Source organism: Pelophylax lessonae (assembly GCF_965119305.1).
Source record: "Pelophylax lessonae genome assembly, chromosome: 2".
Taxonomy (NCBI): Eukaryota; Metazoa; Chordata; class Amphibia; order Anura; family Ranidae; genus Pelophylax; species Pelophylax lessonae.
In genome coordinates this window covers 329,226,851-329,245,783 of record NC_138769.1, presented here as the reverse complement: position 1 = coordinate 329,245,783, position 18,933 = coordinate 329,226,851, and the positions used below count along the sequence as shown (strand labels likewise).

The 18,933-nt window shown below is 43.4% G+C and overlaps 1 protein-coding gene across 1 annotated transcript; it reads right to left on the bottom strand.

Annotated features, from left to right (window-relative positions):
- Window positions 1-1,609: 1,609 nt before the first annotated feature.
- Window positions 1,610-18,640, bottom strand: EVA1B (eva-1 homolog B). The gene is made up of 3 exons (XM_082246809.1): window positions 18,343-18,640; window positions 6,755-6,838; window positions 1,610-2,144 (listed from the first exon to the last, which is right to left on the bottom strand). The coding sequence occupies exons 2-3, from the start codon at window positions 6,822-6,824 to the stop codon at window positions 1,717-1,719; spliced, it is 498 nt and encodes a 165-aa protein (XP_082102935.1). The 5' UTR covers window positions 6,825-6,838; window positions 18,343-18,640; the 3' UTR covers window positions 1,610-1,716.
- Between the last annotated feature and the right edge of the window lie 293 nt (window positions 18,641-18,933).

The window sequence follows — 18,933 nt, the reverse complement described above, 5'->3', positions numbered from 1 at the left end:
GGTAAGCTTGAAAGAAAAACTCAATGAAGGGCAAAGAATGTAACAGCTTAGTATGCAAAACTAAGAGCAACTTTTACAGAAAAAAAAAATACATCAGTGCTTTAAATAAAGTTTTCATTAATAAAAAAAAAATCACTTCCTGACATTGCCCGTGTGGGAGCATTTAATGTTAATGTGGAATGTTCTATCCTCAGGGGAGATTCAGGAATGAAACTTAAAGCACCAGTGTTCCCACAGTGTGGGGGAACAAGAAGAAAAACAGATGTTTTTTAAACTGGAGAGGCCAAAAGTCCTGTAATAAATTGCAGACTGGTTAACCCATTGCAGAGAGGCAGGCCTGCTAAAGATTACTAAACCATGAACAGGCCTACGCATACTATACAAGGCACATGAATGTATGGTTGTTATCCGGTACTGCAAGATCCAGCATATTTAGAGTTATTTATAAGGCAATGCCGCACAGCCTCACCCAGAGACATAAATTACATCCTAAGGCTGAACACATTCTAATGTAGAGGCACAAATAGATTTTGAAACATACTGTTTGGCTGCAGTGTATTTTCTTTTTTGTTTTTGTAGACTGTATACAGTAAACCCCCCTCCATTGCGGGGGTTACGTTCCGGACCCAGCCGCGAAAAGTGAAAATCCGCGAAATAGAAAAACCCTATTAAAATGCATTGTAGGCATGTTTTTTCTACTGTCACTGTACGTGTAAAAGCATTTTAAGGTCTTTAAACACACTTTTAAAACAATAGAAACTCATTTAAACACATAAAAGATACTGAGAGACATAGCAAGAGCTATGGAAAACACAAAAATATTTCATTTTTAATGATTTATATAGTAAAATAACATTACAAAAAAAAAAACGCAATATACCGGGACCGCAAAAACTGAACCGCGATGGAGGGGGGGTTTACTGTATTTTGTCTATTTGTCAATGTGCTTTTGTGAACAGATTTAAATCACACACACAACAGATGCCAAATCTCTGTATGCATTTACCAGTTGGACTTAAACATATGTGCAAACCTAGAAACAAAAGATTTATCTTCCTATGAGTCAGAAACATCCATCTACACATTTATATACTATCTCAGGATGGATACCAGCAGGTTACCTGCATATCACACTCTGATTGAAAAGGCAGACAGCCCAAAAGTGAACTGATGTTATCATAAAGGTTCCATGTGGAAAAAAAATGCTGGTTGCAATAACTTTTTTTTCCTGGGTAGCATGTCTAGGAAATCTTTATATCACTACAGTCATTCTTTTACACCTTTATGTGATGTTTACCAAAACTTTTATTTCCAAATATGACATTTCAGAGGCCATAGTGAATCGTAGCATGGGAAACTGCCCTACGTGTAAAAGGTCGCCCAAGATATATGGTACCATCAGTGGCATTATAGATGTGTTTGGTCAGCTGTGACCTTTTATAATAGCCGCGTACCATCATAATATTAAACATTTCCATGTTCTGATCCACCACTGGGCAGCAACGGCAACATAAAATTCTGTATTCTTTCATATCTTTAGAAAGATATCCATTGGCGTTAATATTACAGGAAAGTTACTGGTCTAATAAGACAAAGGTACTTGAAGGAATGTGCCTGGATATCTCATATTTTAGACGTTGGAAGACAAGGAAAAGGCAGTTGCATTTTAACTGCTGAGAAATAGCACCAACTTCAGTTTAACTTCCTGTGTTACTATTAATAGTAATGTACACGACCAATGGTGCCAGTCCCTGTGCCCAGAATATCAGGCTGTCCATTCCGCCATATTTCCCGGATTATCCTCTCCCGCTCTTCTAATCTCTGTGCTCTCTCTAGTTCTTCTGCTGATGTGAACACATTAACTGACAGAGTACCATCCAGAGGGGTCTGAGCTCCTAGGGGGGTGTCTGTCACAGGGGTCAAGATAAATGTTTCTTCATTGTCATCGCTGTCTTGATCCTCTCCATCCACCACAACAGACAGGGGCTCTTTTACACAGTCTTTGGGAGGAGTCTTTTTTGGTTTCGAAGGAACGCTGGGAGTCCGAGGCTTGCATGAGATGCGGATCACCAGCATACATAGCGTTAATATCAATCCAAAGCATACTCCAAGCACAAAGTAAAGACCAAAGGATTCTGGGTTATCTAAAAACAAAGGTTCACAATGGTAAATCCTATGCAAAAAAATGATAATTCATTGCAATACAGAATTACATAACATTAGAGTGCGCATTGAGCTTACTGTCATTGGTTTGTCATCAAGGGGCTTATTGAACCACTTGACCTTGAAGATTTATCCCCCCCTTCATGACCAGGCCATTTTATGCGATACTGCACTGCGTTACTTAACTGACAAATGCATAGTCGTGCCACACTGAACTCAAAGAAAATGTATGTTCTTTTTTTCCACAAATATAGCTTTCTTTTGGTGGTATTTGATCACCTCTGCGTTTTCTATTTTTTTGAGCTATAAAAAAAAAAAAGACCCACAATTTTGAGAAATAAACAATATTTTTTTACTTTCTGCTATAAAACATATTCATCATAAAAATTAAAAAAATCGAATTTCTTTATCAATTTAGGCCAACATGTATTCTGCTACATATTTTTGGTAAATAAAAAGCCCAATAAGTGTATATTGATTGGCTTGCGCAAAAGTTATAGCGTCTACAAGCTATGGGATGCTTTTATTTATTACTGGTAATTAGCGGCGATCAGCGACTTATAGCAGGACTGCGATATTGCGGCTGACATTCTGACACTAACTGACACTTTTTGGGAACCAGTGACACTAATACAGTGATCAGTGCTAAAAATATGCAGTCACTAGATTAATGGCACTGGCTTGGAAGGGGTTAACATCAGGGGTGATCAAAGGGTTAACTGTGTGCCTAACCAGTGATTATGTGAACTGTGTTAGGTGCTTTTACTAGGGGAATTTATTCCCTACTTTGCAGGGAACCCCTGTCAGAATGGTGATCTGCCCTGTTTACATAGTGTCTCTGCCTAACAAACGGTGGGTGCCAGCGGACATCGAGTACTGGGCACCCTCTGTGTGTAATCACAAGCCACTGGCAGCGCACGCATTCGCACCCCCTACCCAGGAGTGCAGAATCACGTATATATACGTGATCCTGTCTACAGCTTCCACCCTGTAGCAGTAAAACTGCTATAGGGTGGTCAGCAAGCAGTTAATTAAACTGGAGTGTGCAATATCTGGTGTAACACTGCATAGAAACCATGTTTATAGTAAAACATTATTTGAGCAAGCTAAACTTAGAAAATGATTGACTACCATGCACAGCTGCGCCAGGTTCTGAGTGCACCAGTTTTAGTAAATCTACCCCTTAGCTACATTAAAAAGTCATTTTAAATCCATCAATAAGACATTAGTCTTAGAGCAGTAAGTATTTGTGCTGATAAGTGTTGGCACAGCGTAAATAAGTACTTTTTAACATGCAGAGATATTTGTTCCTACAAACTCATTTAACCTTTTCAAAGTAAGTTTGTTTAGCGGTAGATGTGAAGCAGGCAGATGTCTTGCTGTGAGTATTGGCCAATAAAATATATGTCCTCTATACTGCCAGGAACTACTACAATGACCTCCACCCTAATTTGAAAAGTGAATGAAGCACACATTCAGTGAACAGATCTTTTTGTCTATAGAAAAGGAAAGAACTGAAATCCTGAACATTTTTGTGATTTATAAATACTTTTGATTGTTAGAACTGCCTGCCATCTGTCCCTACGTAACACAATTCCCATCTGAATGTTGCAGCCCATGTTTGAATATGGCTTACTACCAGAGTTGTATAAAGTACTCGAAACCCATACTTGAGTAAAAGTACAAGTGCTCGATCAAAAAGTGACTTGAGTAGAAGTACTAAAGTATTCAACATTTTTTGTACTTAAGTATTGCAAGTAGTTTTTTTTTTAAATTTTGCTACTCAAGTACAGAAAGTAAAAGTACCAGTAGTTTTGAAAAAAAAAATTGCTACTCAAGTACTGAAAGTAAAAGTACAAGTACTGTGTTATGTAGTTATTAAAGAAAGAAGTCAAAAGTTTGAACATCATATTGTTTTTTATTATTTCAAATGCAGCTTTTATTTATACATACAGTAGCTTTTATTTTCGTATGCGCTGATAATACACGTTTTGAGCTGCATGAAACCTGCCATCTACTGTTCTGACAGTGGTAATTTTTATAATAATAACGAGTAACTATGCAGCACAAAAAAAAAATATCGGAGTAGAAGTATTGAAATCATCGAAAAAATGTAGTGAAGTAAAAGTGGAAGTAGGAGAAAAAAATTCTACTCTAGGAAAGTACAGATACCGCCTTTCGGTACTTAAGTACAGTAGTGAAGTAGTTCTACTTAGTTACTATACATCTCTGTTTACTACCTACAAACGTCAGGCCATATACTGAATAACCTTGTGTCATATGGTATACTTGGGAAATGGTTCATGAAAAACTGGAGGAAATTTTGGAGCTATTGCCCATTACACTTTTTTTTAGGTCCATGCACACTGGGCTTAAAAAAAAAACGTCTTTTAGCAGAAAAAAGAGTGTTTTTGTACAGGTATTTAGGATTGTTTAGTGTTTTTTCTGCCAGAAAACTCCTCTCAAAAACACAAACTAGAAGAATTGTTTTTTCTGCCTCTAATTGGCAAGCTTAAAATATGCCTCTAAACATCAAATGTGCATAGACACATAGGATAACATTGAGCTGCTTCTCCAGGCAAAATGCAAAACTCCCCTAGAAAGAGCATTTTCTTAAACCCAGTGTGCATGGACCCTTCATGTGTAAAATGCATTCCAACTGGTGGCAATGGAAAACAGCCCTGCTTTGTTCCAGGTTTAATACATCAGCTCCATTGCTAGCTTTATTATTTCATATACGGCTCTCATTTCTCTTATACAGTGCTTTGAAAAAGTAGAGATGGATGGAGGCAAACACAGGGCAATCTTCGAAGAAAACCTGTTAGAGTCTGCACCCAGTTATGTGGCAATAGCAAATAAAAATTCGCTATTGTCACACGGATCCTCCTCCTGGCCAATCAGGAAGCGGGTTCTGAGACACGTTTCACGATTGGCCGACAGGAGAAGCAATGCCATTGGGCATGAGGAGGAGGAGGGAGGAGACGCAGAAGACAGGGGGAAGAAGCCGCCGCTGCCGTCGCTGTCGCTGATGTCCAGGTAGGGTGAGTGATCCTGTCCTGCTGTGGTCCAAGGGTGTGCGGCCTGGTGTGGTCCGGGGGGGGGGGTGTATGGTGCGGTCCGTCTGACGCCCCCCCCGGCCCTTGGAGCACCAGCCGCCACTGGATGCTATAATGGACTAAGCACAGAATAGATAGGCTGACTCTCAGTTCCAGTACCACACCACGGATATGGCTGGTTAAAAGCTGCATTCCAGGCTGGTTGCACAACAGCTAGAGGGTCTCCACATCACCTCAGGTCTTGGATTTAGGTCTCTAAGGCCCCTTTCATATGGGCAGTGCGCCCGACGGACTCCGGTTTGCTCAGCGAGGAACGATCCGCCGATCCCCACTGAGCAGGCGGGTGACAGCTCTGTCTCCGCTTACTTTGCAGAGACAGAGCCCCGCTCTCCTCTATGGGAGATAGGATGAAAATGGGCAGCCTGTATGTTTTCATCCGATCTTATCCAATCCGATCCTCCAGACGGATGGAAAATATGGTCTCCAACCGTCTGGATTTCACAGACAGGATTGGATCGGATAGCAGGGGTTTCAGCGGAGATATCTCCGCTAACATCCGCCGCTCCATAGGGGTGCATGGAGCATCCGATCAGGTCCTCCTGAAAAACTGACAGGCGGACCGGATCGGAAAGCCCGTGTGAAAGGGGCCTAGCACACAGATGAAAACTGCATTGTGAGCATCCTCAGGGGCTTGTGCAACTGGACAAGCTGCAACATTTATATTATATGCTGGTTGCAGTAGTTCCTCTAATTACTTTGATTAGATTACTGGTTATTATCCCAGGAAGGCAATTCCACAACTTTATTTAGGCCCCAATAGCTGGAAAAGAAACGCTATTGTTCACAATTAAGACATTTCTAATGTTGTAGCACAAATGAAAGCTTTTCAGGTGCTTAAAGCAAACCTCCGGGCAAACTTTTTTTCCCCTCATGCCGTGGGGCTGTAGGGGCACTGTACGGGTTAACTGCTCATTTTGTTCTAGGGGAGACGACAGCTGAGATATACTTACCTGACCTGCCAATCCTATCCACACCCCCATGGTCTTGAAAATGTTGCTGACATCAGCACATGCTCCATAGACAGGAACAGTACAGTGCTGGACCGTGGGGGAGTATAGCTTTCCAAAGGATGGGGGGATCAGGTGAGAATGAACTTTGTACTCACCCCTAGAAAAAAATGAGCAGTTGACCCATGCAGTGCGGGCACAGCCCCCCTGCATAGGGAAAAACAAATATTGTGCATGGAGTTGGGCTTTAATACTAAAGCTGACCATAAATGGGTCAGTTTGTTTTTTCTTCAACCCTTGGGTTGAACTACAGACTTGATTCCTCCGTTCACATATTCGATGTGGATGCGGAAATCCTCCCCTGCTGTGTCACTGTATTCTGACAGCGAGACTTCCAAACATCAGAATACACAGGAAAAACAAGAAACAGAGGGCGTACCAACAAACAACATCGGCAATAAAGGACATCAAAGTCCTCAATATACTTAAAGCTCTAAAGACATTTTAGATTCAAATACAGTACTGTACCTCTAATGTGAGCATACGCGGCTATGCTGTTACTTAGAAACTCCATTTCCCTCTTGTGAGTATCCATCATCTGAGATTCAAGATCTTAAAAGAGAAAGGACAGATGTCAAAATTTCACAATATCTGAGATTTTCAATACACAAAAAGTTGTGCTCTTTAGTTAAATGAGAGATAATTGATGCAAGTGCTATTTATTTGGAGCTACTCTTACAGAAGTCAAGTAGGGGGTAAGCAACTCAGAAGCAGGTCAAGCACAGAGAAATGGTCAGGGCCAGATTAACGTAGGGGCTATTGGAGCTGCAGCTCCGGGCCCCTACCTTTTATATAGGCCCCGGGTTGGCCATATTCACTGTTACTGCTCTTCTGTCACTTGTAAACACAGAAGTCTGGCTTCTATGCTCGCTTCCCCAGGCAGCTCCCTTAGAACCTCCCCACACAGCACGAAGGCCGGACAAGGAGGGACAGTTGCCGATGCATGGATGTGTTTATGGGCTTCAGAGACAGCATCCCATGTTGAATTAGGCATGCATGGCTGCACCCTTCCTCCTCTGGGTGCATGCCAAGGCACGGCCCTTAAGGCCCTTCAAAATCCTCAGCACCAAGCCCATGATGCTCTTAATCCGGCCCTGGAAATGGTCTGTCTTTGAGATCCTCCTAAGATTGGACATACTGTACCTGAAATGCAGTCACATAAAAGTGGTTGTAAAGGCATGATACTTTCAAGTATTACTAAAGGAAAACTTTTTGAGGTTTGCATAGAGTGGCGAGGGATTAGAATACCTGTCAGGTAATTATTGCTGTCTGTGCCCCAATTAGGGAGATTCTCCCTCTCTATTTGTCCTGTTTACCATTATTACTAAAGGTGACTGTCAAAGAAAATCCCCAATTTTGAGTTGTCCCTAGAACAAGAACAGAGGGGAAATACTGCACTAGTTTTGGTGACCCCGACGACAACAGGGGATTCGCTCACTTTGGAGGGATTTACTCTCATTTCATGTATTGGCTATAGGACAGGAAGTGAAGGGAAATCTCTCTAATGGGACACAGATGGCAAAAAAGACCTGACAAGAGAGTTATAACCCTGCTTTACAATATTCAAAATGAAGGGTTTTGCCTTTAGCTCTACTCTTATGCATTCCCTGCCTTAATCTAAAAAAATGTCCTAGTATTTGTATGCCCACATCCCCCCCATTGGCTCCTGCTGCTGTCAATTAAATCCCGTGAGCAGAGAGCAGGATGGGACCAAGTCGTACTGTGTGTTTCTATGGGTGCACACAGCCCAGCTTGAGAGCAAGCCTGCGTGTGCACCCTAATAGGATCCTTATGTGGTTATCATTAAGCTTCCTATGGAGCTCACAGAGAAAAGGAGGAACCAAAAGTTCTGATGGGGAACTCCAGAATAGGAGGAATGGATCAAGGCCGCTCTGTGTAATACCATTGCACAAAGCAGGTGAGTACAACATTTTTGTTATTTTGTTTTTTGTTTTTTAATATTTTAGCTTTTACAACGACTTTAACTTGTATGAAATAATAGAAGCAACAAGCAATGCATGTGCATTTTAACCTTATGATCCATTTCAAACATTGCGTTCTACAGCTGTCAACAATGCTTATCTAACTAATGTCAGAAGCATAATTCAAATGCCCATATACACTAGCCCTAAGCAGAACACTTTACATTTGTGGTTGGGGGAAAGGGATGTAAACATATGTGGCTGAGAGGTGTTTCCTTCCCCCACCCAATCACTCCTTAAGCTGCAAATGCAGCAGAGAGGGGTGTGCATGCCGCGATTATCTCTGCCAATTGTGGTTCATTTAACGGAATGGAGAGTGGGTTTTTAGGGGTTAAACAGGTAGTAAGGGGGTATCATAAAGCCCTCTCTGAAGAGCCATTCACTGTAGATTGCTCTTGCTTTACAACACAAGTGTAAAGGACCTTTTAGGCTTTAGGGCCTCTTGATAGTCCCCACTCCACTTCCTTTCCCCATGCTCCTTCATAGCCTCCCTCACGTTGTCGCTCTAACAGAACAGGGCTTTGGAGAATAGTCTCACATACATTCCTGACCGCAGAGGGCCCTAAATGCGAATATCACTTGGTGCAATATTTAGACCCATCCAGCCACAGTCTATTTCAGCCTGCCATAGACTTAGGGCTGGACAATGAACTAGGGTTGCCAACTTGCCACCTTTCCTGAATTCACCCGGACAGTCTGGGTTTTAAATCATTTAGAATCATGTGTCCGGGTTTTATTCTACCTGGAACCCAGACATGTTATTTAGACCAGACTGTTGCAGCTGGGGGTCGGAGGAAGAAACAGGGTTAGTGCTCTTCGGGCAGCATCCGGGGGCTGAGGAAGGAACAGAACTAGTTAATGTTTATTGATCAGCAGCGGAGTAATCCTTGTGCAGCGGCTCCCGACAATTAAATTAGTCCCGGCCCCCTTATTTATATTATTCCGCCGGGCCATGTAATCCAACAGTGCCCTGGGTCTTTTACAATCCTATAGTCTATACCACAAAAAAAAGAAATTGCCATGCGATACTAAAGTGTTCGGGTTTGGCTTAACCCCTTGCCAACCAGCCGCCATAGTTAAACTGTGGCAGGTCGGCTCTGTTACGCAAAATTACATATCTGTGCGTTGCTTCGTGTAGCAGATAGTGGGGGCGCGCGTGCGGATAGGCTTGAGGGGGAGCCAATCAGCGGGCCTGGCGAATTCGATGTTTGCCGGGCACCTGCGATCATTCCCCATGTATACAGACATCGCAAGTCTCCCGCGAGGTGCGGGAAATTCCTACATGCAGCCTGCGGCTCCTTGACACCCGCAAGTGCCACGTGGTATTCTGGCAGCTGCTGAGTCTGTGTCTGTCAGCTGAGCTGTCAGAATGGAGCCAATGTTTCCTGTATAGTTCCGTCTCTGTCCTGACAGTCTGAGTGAGAGTCACAGGCGGAGTGATATCAAATGCACTCCACCTGTGAGGAGACTGACCAATAAAGGAAGCATCGTCTCTATCTTCCTCCAGCGTGGCGCCGCTCCTCACACTCACTCTGTTGAACTTGATGTCATCATGTGTCTCTAGCCAGCATTTCCGGCAGTACCCACAGCAGTACCAGCCAGCAGTACCGGCCTGAGCCAGCAGTAACCACCAGTAGCACCAGCCTGAGTCAGCAGTACCTACACCAGTACCAGCCAGCAGTACCCACAGAAGTACTAGCCAGCAGTACCAGCAGCACCAGTCAGCAGTACCCACAGCAGTATCAGCCAGCAGTACCCACCAGCAGTACCAACCTAAGCCTGCAGTACCAGCCAGCAGTATCCACAGCAGTACCAGCCTGAGCCAGCAGTATCCACAGCAGTACCAGCCAGCGGTACCCACACAAGAACCAGTCAGCAGTACCCACACTAGTACCAGCCAGCAGTACCCACAGCAGTACTAGCAAGCAGTACCAGCCAGCAGTACCCACCAGCAGTACCAGCAGTGCCCACAGCAGTACCAGCCAGCAGTACCCGCCAGCAGTATCAACACAAGCCTGTAGTACCAGCCAGCAGTACCTACCAGCATTACCAGCCAGCAGTACCCACAGCAATACCAGCCTGAGCCAGCAGTTGCCACAGCAGTACCAGCCAGCCGTACCAGCCAGCAGTACCCACACAAGTACCAGCAAGCAGTACTCACAGCAGTACCAGCCAGCAGTACCAGCCTGAGCCAGCAGAACCCACCAGCAGTACCAGCCTGAGTCAGCAGTACCCCCACTAGTACCAGCCAGCAGTACCCACAGCAGTACTAGCCAGCAGTACCCCCAGCAGTACCAGCCAGGATACCCGCCAGCAGTACCAACCTGAGCCTGCAGTACCAGCCAGCAGTACCTACCAGCAGTACCAGCCAGGAGTACCAGCCTGAGCAAGCAGTATTCACAGCAGTACCAGCCAGCCATACCCGCCAGCAGTACCCACACAAGTACCAGCCAGCAGTACCCACAGCAGTACCAGCCAGCAGCACCAGCCTGAACCAGCAGTACCAGCCAGCAGTACCCACAGCAGTACTAGCCAGCAGTACCAGCCAGCAGTGCCCAACAGCAGTACCAGCAATACCAACAGCAGTACCAGCCAGCAGTACCCGCCAGCAGTACCAACACGAGCCTGTGGTACCAGCCAGCAGTACCTACCAGCAGTGCCAGCCAGCAGTACCCAAAGAAGTACCAGCCTGAGCTAGCAGTTGCCACACCAGTACCAGCCAGCAGTACCCACACCAGTACCAGCCAGCAATACCCACAGCAGTACTAGCCAGCAGTACCCAATAGAGGTACTAGCCTGAGCCAGCAGTACCCACAGCAGTACCAGCCAGCCGAACCAAACAGCATTACCCACACAAGTACCAGCCAGCAATACCCACCAGCAGTAAAGACTAGCAGTACAAGCCAGCAGTATTCACCAGCAGTACCAGCTAGCAGTAATCACCAGCAGCACCAGCCAGCAGTAAAGCATAATTGTAAATATCCCAGTATGTGCAGTGTTTCAAATCACTGAAGTGGTCATGATGGTTAGCGTGCTCCTTTAATGTCTCTCAGAAGAAGTAAACCTCTGTATACTGATTCCATTTAATTTGATCATCCTCTAGTTGTGTTAAATTGGTGGGGGGGTGCGCGGAGTGCCACCTCCCTGAAATGAGTTTTTTTCAGGTTGGAATGTCTGCTGTATACAATAATGAAACAGGAGTCTGGAGAGTAAGCAGCATAACAGGGTGTTATCTGATGAAACATAGGTATTAGAGAATCACATCCTCCACCAGCAATGACCTGGTTTCCTGCATGTCCTAAAATACATGCTTGTAACTTCCTTCCAGGTTGGAGACATTCCCTGACACTCCCATAAACAGCTTCCCTGTATCTAAAATACCCTTCTATCTGCATTCATGACACTAATCACAGTGCACAAAACTGCTAATATATACAGCATGTACATACAGCACATCAATTCATTCATAGCCTTCACTGTCGTTATTTTCATCTATGTGTTGTCTACAGGAAGTAGAGAAAATAGAAAGAGAGCACTCGTGGAGAAATGTATGTTGGCGAACGCTATATGACGCCTAAACAGACTTCCTAACTTCATATGTGTAGTGTAACATGTTTAATCACTACCTTACATTGTTAGTCATTGTTTTTCTGTTTTTTGTGGTCTTTGTGTTCAAAATTCTTTCTTTAACCACTTCAGCTCCGGAAGGTTTTACCCCCTTCCTGACCAGGGCGTTTTTTGCGATACAGAGATGCGTTGATTTAACTGACAATTGCATGGTCGTGCGACACTTTACCCAAAAAAAATTTATGTCTTTTTTCCCCACAAGTAGAGCTTTCTTTTGATGGTAATTGATTGCCTCTGCGGTTTTTATTTTTTCCGCTATAAACAAAAAAAGAACAATTCTGAAAAACAAAAAAAACAATATTTTTTACTTTCTGCTATAAAACACACCCAATAAAAAAAATGTAAAAAATCTAAATTTTTCATCGGTTTAGGCCAATATGTATTCTGCTCTTGGTAAAAGAAAAATCCTGATAAGTATATATTGATTGGTTTGCACAAAAGTTATCGCATCCACAAACTAAGGGCTGCATTTATGGACTTTTTAATGTTTTTACTAGTAATGGCAGCGATCAGCGATTTTTAGCGGGACTGCAACATTGCAGCGGACAAATCTGACACTGAGTGACTCTTTTTGGGGATCAGTGACATCAATACAGTGATCAGTGCTAAAAAAAAGTGCACTGATACTGTATAAATTACACTGGCAGGGAAGGGGTTAACACCAGGGGCGATCAAGGGGTTAGGTGTGGTCCTAGGTAGTGCTTTCTAACTGTAGGGGGAGTGGATGGACTAGAGGAAAAGAGAGATCTGTGTTTCAGCTTAGCTAAAACACAAGATCTCTCTTTTACTCCCTGACGGAACAGCGGTCTGCCTTGCTTACATAGGCAGACCGCCATTCTGTCATTCCTCCGAACGATCGGCGGATCCCGCTGATTGGCTCCCGCTGTGTCCACTCACAGTGGGATTGGCGCTCCGGCTACATCACCTGCACAAAATCACGTACATGTACATGATTTTGCACAGCCAGGCTGCCCTTCCGCTGTATATATGCAGTGGGCAGTCCGGGTATTGTTTAAAGAGGAACTTGAAACTTTTTTAAGTAAAAACGTAAAGGTAAAAAACAAAAATGACAGACACACTTCAAGTTTCTATTCTCAATTATTTCATATATTTTCTCTAAAATCCTGTGTACATTTTCGCCTCATTCAAATGGAGGTATTGATCAATACACCTGTGTGAAGGGTTGTCTTCACCCACGCAAGATTATATGTACAGGTATTTTGGGCAGCCGCATGAAGACAGCCTGTTAAATTAATGAGAGGCGGCTGCATGGAAATGCACAGATCACAAAGTTCATCCCCGATACATCTGTGTGGCACTGATGTACAGATCAGAGGACACTTGTCATCACAGAGTACTCTTTACAACTGGAGGAATCAAGAATTAATCTCCAAATATGGAAAGGCTTCTTCACAGTAAGAGCTGCAAAATGTGGAATAGACTCCCTCCAGAGGTGGGTCTAGCTAGCTCAGTAGATTGCTTTAAAAAAGGCCTGGATTGTTTCCTAGGTGTACATAACATAAACGGGTACTAATATTTATAGGTACAGTTGATCCAGGAAATATCCGATTGCTTCCTGGGGGGGTCAGGAAGGAATTTTTTCCCCTGCTGGAGCAAATTGGATCATGCTTTGCTGGGGTTTTTGCCTTTCTCTGGATTAACTGTGGGTTAATTCCTCTGGATTAACTGTGCATTATTAGGGTGTCTTCACTATGAATGGAGGCGCAATAGAGACACCTATGGATAATAGAATTGTCAAACTGGGGGAGAGGGTAGTGTTTGATAGACTAGCATATTAGATGGACTTGACTATGGCTGGGTTCACACTTGTGCGATGTTGGGACCAGCACAATTCCAGTGAGAGGTTCCCGTATCGCATCTCACTCGCAGGCAGTTCCCACTGCCCACTGGGTGTCAAGATAAAGTAATGACAGCCCCAGAGCGTTACTGATGTTACTAGTCTATTGGATATTGTAGGTGTTTATTTAGCTATTATTTGTTTATATAAATCATTACCAATAAACTTCTTTTGTGGAAAAAAAAAAGTTTTAGGAAGTATAGTTGTTACTATACTGTTGTTAAAATGTTAATTTATGTTACTAGTCTATTGGATATTGTAGGAGTTTGTGTAACTATTCTTTGTTTATATAAATCACTACTAATAAACTTCTTTTGTAAAAAAAAAAAAAAGTTTTAGGAAGGAAACATATTTCACCTGACCCTGACATTTTCAGGCAATCTGCAGCCACAGAAAGCAAGAGCTTTGTAACTTTTTCATGTACTGGCTGGTCACCTGTGCCTGAAGCACTGTAGTCCTTACATGTGACAATTGTGTTCTTTCACTCCTTGCAGCTGTCTGGAATCCCCATAGACACACATGTCACAACCCCGACTCCCTGACAGCTGGGAGTTGCCAACTTCACCCCTTCCTGGCTCTTCCTGCTGCCATTTGCCAGCAAACCAGGTGTTGGAAATGTTCCCTGATGTAACAGTGCAGAGAACAATGGTGTGCAATAACCCTTCAAACACATGCCCAGTGTAGTTTAGATTGCTGAAACTGATGTGTGATTAGATAATGTTATCGCTTTCCATGCTCCATCTTACTACTTAAAGTAGAACTATAGGCAAAACTTATTATTATTATTATAATTTTTCATTTTGGATAGTGTAAGGGGGGGGGGGGGGGGGGTTACAACCCCTGTCAGAGTTTTTTTTCTGCAATCTGTGTCCCATTGTGGAGATTTCTCTACACTTCCTGTCCCATAGCCAAACAGGAAGTGAGAGGAAATCCCTGAAAATTAAAGTGTTACTTCACTCCTGCATTCACTATATCTGGTCTCCCACAGTACACAGAACATGAAAATGCAATTATTAAATATAAACTGCTAAATACCTTTTTCTCATCAGCAGAATATAGCAGTCTTGTGACTTCTATCATTGTCTGGGTAAAGCTTTGAGGAGGAGTTTTCATTCTACTCTGACTATCCTATGAGGCTGCACGACTCCTGACCTTATGTCTGGACAGTGCTGATTGGCCCTGTGCAGATCACAGGCACCCTCCCCAGAAAAAAAAACCTCTCTATCAATACACACCAAACTGAGGATGTGCAGAGTGCCCCCAAGGCTCAGTTCTATCAGGAGATGGATTGCAAACTGTGGAAGAAGGGGAGGATCAGAGAAGACAGGATCAAACAGCCTTCATACACAATTCACAGGAATACCCCTTAGGTTCCACAGTGAGTATAACAAGCACGCTTTACTGCATATACAGATTGATTTTACTGTTATGGGTTTAGTAACACTTTAATGGAGTTCCTTGGGGACCCATAGGTCACCAGAACTAGTGTCCCCATTGGAAGAATTTGCCTGTATTAGTGCCATTTCACTCATATGCAATGCGGAACACTGGCACATTGCCAGTGTGCCGCTATGACTGCACTCCAATGCATGCACAGGATTGACATGATCCCATGGTGACCAATCAAAATAGCCAAAGACAAGCACTTGGAAGAACCTGGGGAGAAGATGCCACTGAAGGACCTTAGGTGAGTATTTGTGACTTTAGTTCTGCTTTGAAACGGAACTGAAGTCCTATTGCAACAAATAGCAGTGCTTACAGCACTAGGCCGGTCTCTCTGTGCCAGGATGACTGGCTCCTGCGCATGCATAGGAGTGATATCATAATGCGTCGGCCACTGAAAATGGCCGCAAACCAGAACACACAAGAAGATGCCAATGAGGCAGCGTTGGAAAGGTAAATTTAGCCCCTTTATTTCCGAAAAGTCATGAAAGTAGGGCTAGGCCAGTGATGGCGCACCTTGGCACCCGAGATGTTTTGGAACTACATTTCCCATGAGGCTCAACTACACTGCAGAGTGTATGATCATCATGGGAAATGTAGTTCCAAAACATCTGGGGTGCCAAGGTTCACCATCACTGGGCTAGGCTGACCCAGAGCCAGAAGAGGTGGCCGCTGTACACACTGAGTTTGGGCTGCAGAGGGGTGGGAATGACAGCACAGTGATTGAAATAGCTGTGGTCCCACATCCAATTGGGAACTTCTGATACTGTCATGTGATTCAGATGATATTATTATGGGGGAGGGATGATAATTAGGGAGACCTGTACATTTTGGGAGTAGGATGGGTAAAATATGGGGGTTCTGTAAACATTATAGGAGTGGAAGGGGAAATATATGCGTGGAACTGTACATTATAGAAAGGGCAAGGGGTGATGCATAGGGGGACCTGTACATTATAGGAGCAGTAGGAGTGATATATGGGGGATCTGTACATTATGAGGGGCATGGGGTGATAGATATATAGGTGATATATAGGGGGACCTGTACATTATAGAAAGGGCAAGGGGTGATGCATAGGGGACCTGTACAATTATAGTTGCAGGAGGGGTGATATATGAGGGATCTGTACATTATAAGAGGGGCATGGGGTAATATATAGGGGGACCTGTACATTATAGGCACAGAAGGGGTGATATATAGGCGGACCTGTACAATTTTAGGCACAGGAGGGGTGATATATGGGGGTTCTGTACATTAAAAGAGGGGCAAGGGGTAATAAATGGCAGATTTGTACATTATAAAAGGGGGAGGGGTGATATAAGGAGGATGTGTACATTATAAAAGCAGCAAGGGGTTATATATGGGGGGACTTGTACATTACAGGAGTGGGAGGGATGATATATGGGGGTCCTGTACATTGTAAGAGGGGAAGGGGGTGATATAAGGGGAATCTGTACATTATAAAAGGGGAAGGGGTAATAAATGGAGGATTTGTACATCATAAAAGGGGGGAGGGGTGATATAAGGAGGATGTGTACATTATAAAAGCAGCAAGGGTTTATATATGGGGGGACTTGTACATTACAGGAGTGGGAGGGATGATATATGGGGGTCCTGTACATTGTAAGAGGGGAAGGGGGTGATATAAGGGGAATCTGTACATTATAAAAGGGGAAGGGGTGATAAATAACAGATCTGTACATTATCAGGGGGCAAGGGGAGATATATTTGGGGGACCCATACATTATAAGAGGAGACGAGGTGATAAATTGGGGGACCTGAAAATTATAAGATAGGGAAGAATGCTGTATGAGGAATCTGTACATTATAAAGGGGGTGATATATGGGGGATCTGCGCATTGTAAGAGGGCAAGTGGTGATATATTGAAGGACCTGTTAATTATAGGAGCAGAAGGTATGATATATTTGGGGGACCTGTACATTAAAGAGCAAAAGAGGTGATATATGGGGGGACCTGAACTTTATAAGATAGGGAGGGATGGTATATGAGGAATCTGTACATTATAAGAAGGGAATGCGTAGTATATGGGGAGACCTGTACATTATAAGAGCTGAAGGGGTGATATATGGGGGGACCTAAACATTTTAAGTTGTGCCATATGAGGAATCTGTACATTATGACTGGGAGGGGTGATATATGGGGGATCTGTAATGTAATATCCATATTCTGGACATATCCTTCAAACCCCTATCACCTTTAGGGCAATTTAGCCATACCAACTATTTGGGCTGCAATTAGCCTCCTCACCCCCCCCCCCCAACCGCATTCTTAGGAATTACGATTTTCAATAGTTCCCAGGTATGTCAATGGCATTACTATTGCAAACACATAAGCTGCTTAAGCTGATATGATTTAAACAGACACTACTATTACAAAGTATTAACACGTCAATTGCTTATATAGCACTTTGTTTTCATTTTTTCTTTCCTTATCCTCCTCCATGAAAACACTATGCATGTAAACCTTCCCTGTTCAGTATGAATATATTACTCTGCTTGTTTGCTGAGATTACTGTAGCAAGTTTAACTCCACAGGATGCACACAAAAAAGGGCAATTTATCAAGACTAAAGCAGACATAATCTCAAACAGCTGTGCACGACAACCAATCAGCTTCCAGCTATCATTTTCAAAGCTTAATTGAACAAGTTGAAGCAAGAAGCTGATTCGTTACTAAACACCAGATTCTGACTGCTCCAGTTTTAGTAGAATGCCTCCCCAAAGTATTACATTCCTCTGACCATTACAAAACAAGACATTAATCCCTCTGACAAGCACAGTCCCTGATGAGTGTGATTGCAGCTCTATGTAATTGCTGCAAGATAAAGGAAGAAGGATATTGCCCACAGCAAGCTTCCATTCTATAGCCTGTCATAGGAAAACATGTCTGGAATGGCCAACGCTCACAACCCTTGTCTCATAAAGCAGCACTGCTGCATTTTTACATACAGTGATATCTGACTTGTGATCATCTGGTCCCCAGCTCTGTTCCTGCACTTAAATATGTAATCTGCTTCCACAATCACTTCCTTTTCAATACAGGGATTGTGATGACATCACACTACTTTAACAATGACAAGTTAAAAAATGCCAGCCTTGTACATATTTGTATATTCAATCACTTACCATCCAGTGATGTCCTCCCTGGTCTAAGTCTCCCAGTGTGGCTGTCACTCCTAGCTGACTCTTTTATTGAGTACTAGCTGTGCACAGCTTTTTGTTGTGCTAGTAGCGACACCGTTTATTAAATTCCTCCAACATAACTAAGTGATGAGAAGTTGTCGCTCTTTTCCTTTTTTGTGTTGTTTGTTGCACAGCAGCTTCTCTTCTTGTGTGTAGCGAAGGATTGCAGTTGGCTGAGTGCAGAGGGTAGACTGGGAATTACAGTGAATCCCTCCTTCTCCTTGACTTCCCTCCCTCTGTCCAGATGTAAATTGTTTGGCCACAAACTTACTGCTCTGTTCTCAGGAACTCAATGAACACAGCTCAGCCTACTGGCCAGACTACTAACCCTTTCTACACTGTACACACACAGAAAGTTCTGCAGACTTTACTTATCAAGAGATTTGCTCACACTGTAGGAAACCTAAGCATCTGCTGATCCTAAAGTGTGCAAAGCAAGCCAGTAATAAAATGTGTAGGGACAATTCATCTCTGACAACAGTACAGAGGTTACAATAATGCTGGCCTTACGACCGTAGAATTTTGTTTGAACTT

Excerpts from the sequence above, each read along its gene's own strand:
- EVA1B (XM_082246809.1), bottom strand. The coding sequence starts at position 6,824 with ATGATGGATACTCACAAGAGGGAAATGGAGTTTCTAAGTAACAGCATA. Across the intron at positions 2,145-6,754 it reads CGCGTATGCTCACATTAGAG|ATAACCCAGAATCCTTTGGT; the intron begins GTACAGTACTGT and ends CTTTGTTTTTAG.